This window comes from Theropithecus gelada, unplaced genomic scaffold (assembly GCF_003255815.1).
Source record: "Theropithecus gelada isolate Dixy unplaced genomic scaffold, Tgel_1.0 HiC_scaffold_16153, whole genome shotgun sequence".
Taxonomy (NCBI): domain Eukaryota; kingdom Metazoa; phylum Chordata; class Mammalia; order Primates; family Cercopithecidae; genus Theropithecus; species Theropithecus gelada.
Genome location: NW_020257939.1, coordinates 1 through 9,308, shown reverse-complemented (window position 1 = coordinate 9,308; position 9,308 = coordinate 1). Strand labels below are relative to the sequence as shown.

At 60.7% G+C, this 9,308-nt stretch overlaps 1 protein-coding gene across 1 annotated transcript; it reads left to right on the top strand.

Moving 5' to 3' along the window:
* Positions 1 to 752: 752 nt before the first annotated feature.
* Positions 753 to 9,181, top strand: LOC112617397 (guanine nucleotide exchange factor DBS-like; the record flags this gene model as incomplete). Its single annotated transcript, XM_025374166.1, has 9 exons — positions 753 to 878; positions 1,842 to 2,063; positions 2,331 to 2,423; positions 2,957 to 3,035; positions 3,193 to 3,259; positions 4,312 to 4,430; positions 4,776 to 4,868; positions 5,877 to 5,951; positions 9,060 to 9,181. Coding segments are annotated over 9 exons (996 nt in total), but the record flags the coding sequence as incomplete, so codon positions are not given.
* Positions 9,182 to 9,308: the final 127 nt, after the last annotated feature.

Below are 9,308 nucleotides of genomic sequence, written 5' to 3'. Positions count from 1 at the left end.
GGGTGGCAGGAGGGAGCTCCCCGGGAGCAGGTGCGAGGGGTTTGCACCTGGGCATTAGGGTGGCAGGAGGGAGCTCCCCGGCAGCAGGTGGGAGGGGCTTGCACCTGGGCATCGGGGTGGCAGGAGGGAGCTCCCCGGGAGCAGGTGCGAGGGGTTTGCACCTGGGCATCGGGGTGGCAGGAGGGAGCTCCCCGGGAGCAGGTGCGAGGGGCTTGCACCTGGGCATCAGGGTGGCAGGAGGGAGCTCCCCGGGAGCAGGTGCGAGGGGTTTGCACCTGGGCATCAGGTTGGCAGGAGGGAGCTCCCCGGGAGCAGGTGCGAGGGGTTTGCACCTGGGCATTAGGGTGGCAGGAGGGAGCTCCCCGGCAGCAGGTGGGAGGGGCTTGCACCTGGGCATCGGGGTGGCAGGAGGGAGCTCCCCGGGAGCAGGTGGGAGGGGCTTGCACCTGGGCATCAGGCTGGCAGGAGGGAGCTCCCCGGGAGCAGGTGTGAGGGGTTTGCACCTGGGCATTAGGGTGGCAGGAGGGAGCTCCCCGGGGAGCAGGTGCCAAGGGTCTGCACCTGGCAGGGGCTCTGCCCCTCTGCAGCACCACTCAGTCTGTCCTGGCTGCAGGAGGGCGGGCAGAGCAGCTCCCTACAGACCAGGGGAGGGTGAGCAGCATCCCTGCCTCATGCCAAGCTCCTGAGGGGTCTGTTCTGGGGGAGCCAGAGCTCTGCGTGTCCTGACGGTTGCTTCACCCCGTGCACCTCAGGAAATGCTGAAATACAGCAAGAACTGCGAGGGGGCTGAGGACCTGCAGGAGGCGCTGAGCTCCATCCTGGGCATCCTGAAGGCCGTGAATGACTCCATGCACCTCATTGCCATCACCGGCTATGACGTAAGGCGCTCAGGGGCCCAGCCTTCCCCACCACCTCCGCGGAATGTGCCAGGCCAGCAACGTGGCGGCCTCCCTGCACACTCCCCACGCTTTGGTGTGAACGTGCAGGTTCTGAGCAGGAGGTCTGGGGTGGTCCCTAGATAAGCCCGCTCCCAGACCCTGTAGCCGGGTCCACAGACCCCCCTGGGCTCTCTGGGGCGTGGAGAAAATCAGGAAGCGTCCCCTGCTTGGAGGGCACACATCTCCAGCAGGAAAGCAGCTCAGCCCTCCCTCCTTGTCTTCTCCTGGGGAGGAGGCGTGGCTCGGAGCAGACGTGAAGTCTGTTTCCTGGGCTGCGATTTGCAGGCTGGTGACTTAGAGCAAGTAGCCCCGGAAGGCAGATGTCACTTTCCCCACAGAGCCCCATGTCAGGTCAGCTTGTTCATCTTTTGCCCTCCTCTTTATGTCCCCCCAGCCTCATTCTCAGGGTTTGTTTGTTTTAGGTAATAGAGTTTATTAATTGCAGCAGTTTTTGGTTTGTGAGATAACTGAGTGTAAATCAGAGGCCCTGAGGCTTCCCCTAGTGTTGACATCCAGCATGGGTGCCACACCGGCCACACGTGGTGAACCGGCACCGATGCTGATTAGTGACTGAGGGCTGTTCCCCTCAGAGCTCACTCTGGGTGCTGCGCGTTCTGCGGTCTGGACAGGCGTGTGGCGTCCTGCACCCAGTGCTAGAGCATCACACAGAGCAGCTTCACTGTCCTAGAAGCCCACGTGCCCCACCGGTCCCTCCCTCCTCCCCCAGCCCCTGGCACCCGCTGACCCGTCACGGTCTCCATGAGCTGGCCTTTCCCGGGACGCCCTGCAGTGGGAATCCCACTGTGGGTGGGCTTTGCAAAACGGCTGCTTTCACTCGGTGATGTGCTCCCGTGACCCCACGCCCATCCCGTTCCTAACACACCCCTGCTGTCGCACATTTAGGGGAATCTCGGCGACCTGGGCAAGCTGCTGATGCAGGGCTCGTTCAGCGTCTGGACCGACCACAAGAGGGGCCACACCAAGGTGAAGGAGCTGGCCAGGTTCAAGCCCATGCAGCGGCACCTGTTCCTGCACGAGAAGGCGGTGCTCTTCTGTAAGAAGCGGGAGGAGAACGGGGAGGGGTACGAGAAAGCCCCCTCCTACAGCTACAAGCAGTCCTTAAACGTAAGTGAGGCCGGGTCCACAGCAGCAGCTCCTGGCCACAGACCCCGATGGGGGGAAATCTGTAACTGGGTCCCTGTTGCCACAGACCGTGAGGCGGCCACGCTGACACCCAGCTCTCATCCTTAGGTATGGGGGTGGGGGATTCTGCCATTCTTAGCCCCCATCCCCAAAGTATTTCCATTGTTTCGTGCCTGCACCAACACCTTTTTAAAACAAGGCAGTGGGTCCGCTGTGGGCGCGAACCCCGTCTCCACTCTCTGCTGGCAGATGGCTGCCGTCGGCATTACGGAGAACGTGAAGGGAGATGCTAAGAAGTTCGAGATCTGGTACAACGCGCGTGAGGAGGTCTACATCGTCCAGGTGGGCCACCCACCCTGCCCCGGCCTCTTCCACATTGTCATGAACCGTTTCTCACGGGAACCAGTGCTAGAATCTGCCGTGAAGTTGCATCGAGGCCAGGAGCAGCCGCTGTGCGCTTCAGGGTCCTGCCCTGGCCTGTCTTCACCCTGAGCTGGACCCAGGATGAAATTCGGGGAAAAGTACACATCAGAGGGGGTGCTGCGAGGAAATGGGCTCGTCCTCCCCAGGGGAGCTCGTGCGTCCCTGGACAGTGCAAGTGTGCGGACACGTCCAGCACGCAGGGCCAATTCTCATGGTGGAGAGGGTGCTGTGCCCTGAGTGCCAGACACAGCTCTTCAGTCAGTCCCGTGCGTGGGGCGCAGAGGGTCCCTCAGCCCGGGGCCAGCCCGCGGCGCTTCCCTCCTCTCCCGTCACACGCAGCCATCTGACCTTTGACTCCTAAGATTATCCTTGGATGTTCTGAGAGTGAAACCAAAGTGTGTTTCCTCGGGGGCCTGAGTACTCACCTCCTGGCGTTTCTTTTGGGGAAACAGGCACCAACTCCTGAGATTAAGGCCGCGTGGGTGAATGAAATTCGGAAAGTGCTGACCAGCCAGCTGCAGGCTTGTCGAGGTGAGGCTGTCTTCAAGCCATCATTTTCCCGTAGCTTCCTCTCCAGGTGCATTTTTACATGTGTTCAAAGCAACCGCACAGTCCCCGTGTGTGCAAGGCGCCTTGGCGCTGAAGTAAAGATGCTCATTCATGTGGTTTGTCTGCTCCCTCCTCGCAGAAGCCAGCCAGCACCGGGCACTGGAGCAGTCGCAGAGCCTGCCCCTGCCGGCCCCGACCAGCACCAGGTGAGGACAGACACGGCGCCGCAGGCCTGCGTTTATGGAGCGCCCCGAGTGGGGGATTTGCACGCCAGGGTCCTCGGCCTCTGTCAGTGGGACCCCATGATTACTGGGGTTTCCTTGAGGCCCCTGGTGTTGATGTGCTCATGGGTCACTCCCAGAGGGTGCACTTCCCAGACGTGTGCCTCCGGCAATGCCCGCCGCTCTCCAGCTCTTCCCGGGCTGGGCTGTTCCACGGCACGGCAGTGTCCAGATCACGGCCACGCCCCCGCATTCCTGATCCTGAGACACTGGGTGCCCAGTGGGGACCCGGCGCTGATGGCCCAGCACGTGTGTGGGCACAGTTCAGACTCCAACCCTGACTGTGGCTTCGTCGTGTCTCTTCTGCCCTTGGTTTTTTGTTTATTTTATTCATCACTTATTTTTTTCACTTGATCCTGTTTCTTATATAAGCTTCCTTTAATCATTGATGAAACAGGACACAGACACGGCCTAAAAAATAATCCGTAGAACAGTAGTTTTCAAAAAGAAGCACCCCCTGCCAACCACCGCCCCCGCCGAGAAAACAAACCTCCTACTTTGGAGCGAGTAGGGTGGGCGCCTGCTCTCCTCCAGCCCGTCCGGGTTCCCGGGCGCGGTGGCTCAAGCCTGTAATCCCAGCACTTTGGGAGGCCGAGGCGGGTGGATCACGAGGTCAGGAGATCGAGACCATCCTGGCTAACACGGTGAAACCCCGTCTCTACTAAAAAGTATAAAAAACTAGCCAGGCGAGGTGGCGGCGCCTGTAGTCCCAGCTACTCGGGAGGCTGAGGCAGGAGAATGGCGGGAACCCGGGAGGCGGAGCTTGTAGTGAGCTGAGATCCGGCCACTGCACTCCAGCCTGGGTGACAGAGCGAGACTCCGTCTCAAAAAAAAAAAACAGAAACACGTGCAGGAGATGCTGCTTTAGGATCAGGCTGGGAGCTCAGAGATAGCTGAATGCCTCAGGTCCTCAGCGCGTTTTGAAAAACTAACCAGACAACACACTGTTTCTTTTTTGATTTGTCTGATGTCATCAGTCCCTCGAGAGGAAACTCAAGGAACCTCAAAAAGTTGGAAGAAAGGAAAACGGACCCCCTGAGCCTGGAGGGATATGTCAGTTCAGCACCACTGCCAAAGCCCCCCGAAAAGGGCAAAGGTGGGTGTGTGCAGGGACCAGGCCTCACATGGAGGCCTCGCACGGAGCTGCTCACGGAGTGCTCACTGTGTCCGAGAAACACGCGCTTCCTGCAGCGTGAAGAAGGTTTGCAGAGCGTTCAGGGCCCCTTGCTCCCCCCTTAACAGAGCCCTAGGACCTCACAGAAGAGCCCCTCCCTCTCCGTTGCTCTGCACCCCTGTGTCAGCAAGGTCAGCCCCAGAAACAGCCCCGGCCCAGACCCAGCGTGCAACCCGGAGCCGCCCTGGGCCCTCCCCGCAGCAGTTGGACCCGCCTCCACGCCGGGTTGCGATGCCCTCTGCATAGTTTCTTTCTCTTCCTTCATAGATGACACGGTCACTAGCTCTGCCTCAGAAAGCTCTGCGCTTTCCAGAAAGCGCTTTACCCTGCAGGGCTTTGCTAACCTCAAAGGTCAGAAAGGTAAAAGTAGCACCTGCCCGAAACCCACCCTCACTGTGGTGGCATCTGTCATGCATCGTGTGTGACCATTCGTGCCTCCTTCATCACAAGGGCGGCCACGCAAAAGCGTTTCTTTCCACCCAATCACGTATTCGCTGACGCTGTATCTCACACACAGACACCCAGAGTTATCCTTTAGGGGTGGCTTTCCTTTGGAAAAATGAAGGCGAGCTTTTCAAATGGAGGCTCGCTCAGAAACAGGAGCTGTACTTGGCTTTCCAGGCTCCCCTCCTTCCTCTCCCTGCACCCCAACCCCCGCCTTCTCCCGCCTTCTCAGGTGAGTTCCCTGCAGGGTGCTAACCTTCCCATCTGCGTGGCTCTGCTCTGCCCAGTGACAGAGGCCGCTCAGCCATCTTCTGGGGCATCCGCTTGTGAACAGGGCTGACGGGACCCTTGAGACAGAGACGTCTAACGCCCTGCTCACCTGCGAGAGCTCCGTGCTGGGAAATACATGGCGGGGGAATGGGCCCAGGAGGCCCAGGAGGCCCTGGAAGCCAGCCCTGCGTGCAGGCAGCTCTTCTGGGTGGACAAGGGCTCTTTCCAGAGAATTAGGAGTGTTTTCCAATTTATAAAAATGCTTTTAAGTTGGCCTGAAACTTGAAACAAACAAATGAACAGATTCTGGTGCTGCAAACTCTGCTCGCGCAGAACTAAGAAAACATCCCTAGAGACGGCCCCTGAAAGGACGCCTCTGAGTGCCGCAGCCCCCACTCCCACGCCCCTCCCAGCCCCTCCTTCACCGCGCGGCCCCTTGGCTCCCTGCATTTTGCTCACAGAAGCTCCTTTCTCATCAGTGGAAAGGGGCCACAACGTGGGTGTCCCTTCCCGGCACAAGCGTGGGTCAGCCTCCTCGCCGCCTCCCTCCATCCCTCACGCTCTCTCTCCGGTTGTATTTCTGCCTCCTCCTCTTCTCTGCCGTTCCTCACTCTCTCTCTCCGGTTGTATTTCTGCCTCCTCCTCCTCTTGCAGCTTCTCCTACCAGTCCTGACAAAAAAGCCAAGCGGCACGAAGTAAAGAGCGACCCGACTCCTTTTGGTTTGCGAGGTAGAGTGGCACCCTCGGGCACGGCACCCGCTCTGCGTCGGCAGGAAGCGCGGCCCAGCTGCTGTTGGGTGGCCGTGAAGGCCACCTAAGGGGGAAGCTCGTGTGGGTCTCTGTGCTCCAGAGGCAGACACGTGGTTGTGTTCAGTGTGTGATGCTCTGGCGACAGGTCCTTGAGGACAGCACGCCTCTCAGCCGACTCCTCACAGCAGGTCTGTCCGGAGCCTGTGGGAGTGCCCACCCCGTCAGTGGCTGCCGGCCACGGCTGCTGCGCTGGTCACCCAGCCGTGCTGGTGGAGCTGGGTGGGGTCTCACTGCGCAGTGGCTGCTGTCGGCTATAGAGCACCCCGTTCCCCGCCCTTCCCTGTGGCACAGTTTGCCCCGACACTTCCTGCTGGGAACACAGAGCAACTGGCGGCCGACCCAGACCCTCCTTTCCTGGGGCCGGCGAGGCCGAGCTCCCTGTGGAACCTGACCTCTCTTTGTTTCCTGCTTCCCTTACATTCTGAGGGTGAAAACTGCCCTGAGAAGTCCAGAGACCTCCCCTGACCCGTTGAGGACCCTCGAGTGCAGGGAGGGGGCCTCATGTTTGCAGTCTTCTTGAGTTTTCAAATAATTTGCAAAGGTTCCCAGGGGTGTAAGCAGAACCAGCCTCCCCATCCTGCCTGCCTGCAGAGCCTCCTCACGTGGCACTGCCAGCCCCACGGAGCCAGGCGGAAGCTGTGGCCACCCTGGGCGTGAGTTCAGAGGCAGGGAGCTGGCCCGGCGTTCCTGACCGTCTTGCCTGCAAGTGGGTGGACGCCCGGCTCGCTGCTTCGAGGCCCCAGGAGGCCCCAGGAGCTTGGGAGAAGGGAGCCATTTCCCCATTGACAGTCTCCCGGGAGAGGCTACTCTTGTCTGTTAAGCCTTCTCCGCTTGTGACCTGCAGCCGGCAGAGCCGGTCCCTGGTGGAGAAGGTGGGCCGGGCTGGCCCTGTGGGCCAAACGCCGCTTCTGCTGTACTTTGGCCAAGCTCAGCCTCCACTTCCGTCTCCTCGTCCGTGAATGAGACGGTGCAGCCTGGCAGGGTCTCTAGGAAGCCAGTGTGGTGTTGAAGCCGGGCCACTGCCCATGGGTCATTCTGCCATAGTCGGTGGCAGTGAGCCCAGGTGATCCTGGGTGGCCTGGGGCACTGCCCAGCGCCCGCTCCCCGAGCCCTGCAGGTGGTGACTCCATCGAGCAAAGGCCGATGGCTGTTGTACAGAAAACAGAGGGTACCGTCCTGGCCATCACCCAGCCTCCTGCCTTCACACAGAATTCCCCATCTCCTGGGGCAGTGCCACTGGTCTGGCCTGTGGCTGCCCGCTCCCAAGCGCTGCCGTTCCCATCACGGTCAGACCTCTCTGTTTCGCTGCTGGCCTCCCCCACGCCCTATTCCAACACGGCCCGCAGAGAGGCTCTGGGGAGCACTAAGCGCCCACAGCCAGGGCAGCTCAAGAATCCCTTTGTGTGTCTGGTGGCACCAGGGCAGAGCCGCTTGGGTGTCACCCTGCACAGGCCGGCCTCGCTGCCCCGTGGAGAGGTTCGTGTGTGAGGTCCTACCTGGGCCACGCTGGCTCCTCTGCACACACAGCAGCCACCCTTTTTTTGTTCCAACTGTCCTCAATCAGATTTTTGGTTCTATCTGGCCAGAGGCCCCAGGTGTGGTCCCTCAGAGTGACTGGGGGCCTGGACGGGGAGGGCAGGCTGGCAGCCAGACCCCACAGGCCAGTCCCTGCTGCTGTAGAGGAGGCAGCTGGGCCCCCATCCTGTGCTATGTCTCAGCCTCCCTTGCTGGGGGCAGCTGCAGGTACACTCAGGAGGCCACGCCGCAGGTCCGCAACCGGAAAATCACAGTCCTCAATTCTCACACAGATGCAGGCCTTGTGTGCTGCCTGGAAGGCTCAGCTACCTCCAGCTGTGACCCCAAGAAGGCAGAGCACTCGGGTGGAGTGGAAGGAGCGGCTCCATGCTCTGCTGGCTGATGGTGGTGCCCAGGCCCAGCTCCCTTCTCTACACAGACAGCAGAGGCCCACTTAGCACCGGCTTTTCCTTGCCAGTGCAGACACTGTCAGCCATTGGAACTGGCCTGCAAGACAGCTTGCCGTGGCCGCTTTGCAGGCACAGGGCACACGGGCATTCACGCATGCAGCTCCTCTGTCCTTCCCATGCCCCGCACCCTCCATTGCAAGGAAACATTTGCTTACAGTGGCACCAAATAGGATTTGGAACCAGTTTGTGCCCAAACTCAAATCCCATTAGCATCTGCTTTTTTCCCTGGAGGGCGTGTGTCCTGCCTTGGTGCATTTGGCACCAGGTGGGATGCACTGGGCCTGCTGCCCAGTTGCTGCCTTTGCGTGTTTATTCAGCCGCGAGGGCGTCTCCCATCTCCCCCACATGGGAAAGGCAGGTGCCGTCCTCTGGGCCCCTGGCAGGAGGAACATTGTGGGCGGTGGGGGACATGTGTGGTCCCAAGTCTGGAAGAAACTCCTTCCTCTTCTCCCGCTTGGAGCTGCGTGGCCAGTGGGAGCCCATCTCCGCCACGGCACCTGCGTGGCCTCAGCCTTCTGGTTTGGTGCCGCTGTGCCAGGGGCTACTCTCTTGCCAGTGGGGACCATAGCCCTCGGTATCCCATAGATCAAGGGCGTCGGGCCCTCTCAGTGAGCCTCAGTTGTTGCTTTTAGACACTGCTTCCCAGTTCGGTCTGCTAGGTGTTGAACATGACCGTGGCACTCACTGGAAACACCTGCCCTGGGGGGGCATCTGCGGCAGGCAGGCCGCTTCCCTCCTGGCTGAGGGGCACTGCCCTGCCTGACAAGGGCGTGGCTTCCCCAGGGCCTGGGGATTGAGGTCTCCCACAGGGTAGCCCAGCAACTGGAAGCAGATGCTCTGAAACCCTGAAACGTGCCAGGCATTCTGGAAGTCTGTAGGGGTGTCTTGCTCAGCTCTTTATGAACCCGGGAAGATGACGGGCTGTGTTGGGGCCCACGGTGCACATCTCAGGGGGTCTGTGGGACTTAGGTGACCCCACCTCAGATGGATGCAGACAGCAGCTCATCACCAGGGGGTCCCTCACGAGTTCTGTCTCTCTCAGGTTGGAGCAAAACTTCCCACTCACTGGAGGCACCTGAGGACGATGGGGGCTGGTCAAGTGCAGAAGAGCAGGTTAACTCGTCCGACGCCGAGGAGGACGGCGGGCTGGGCCTCAAGAAGCTGGTAACCGAGGCCTCCCTGCGGGCACTTGGGATGGGGGCTGCCCTCCGGGGATTGGGGTGCTTCTGGCAGGTCCCCCCAGGCCTGGGTCTTGTGGCGTAGCCCCAGCTCCTCCTAACCCTGGAAGGTC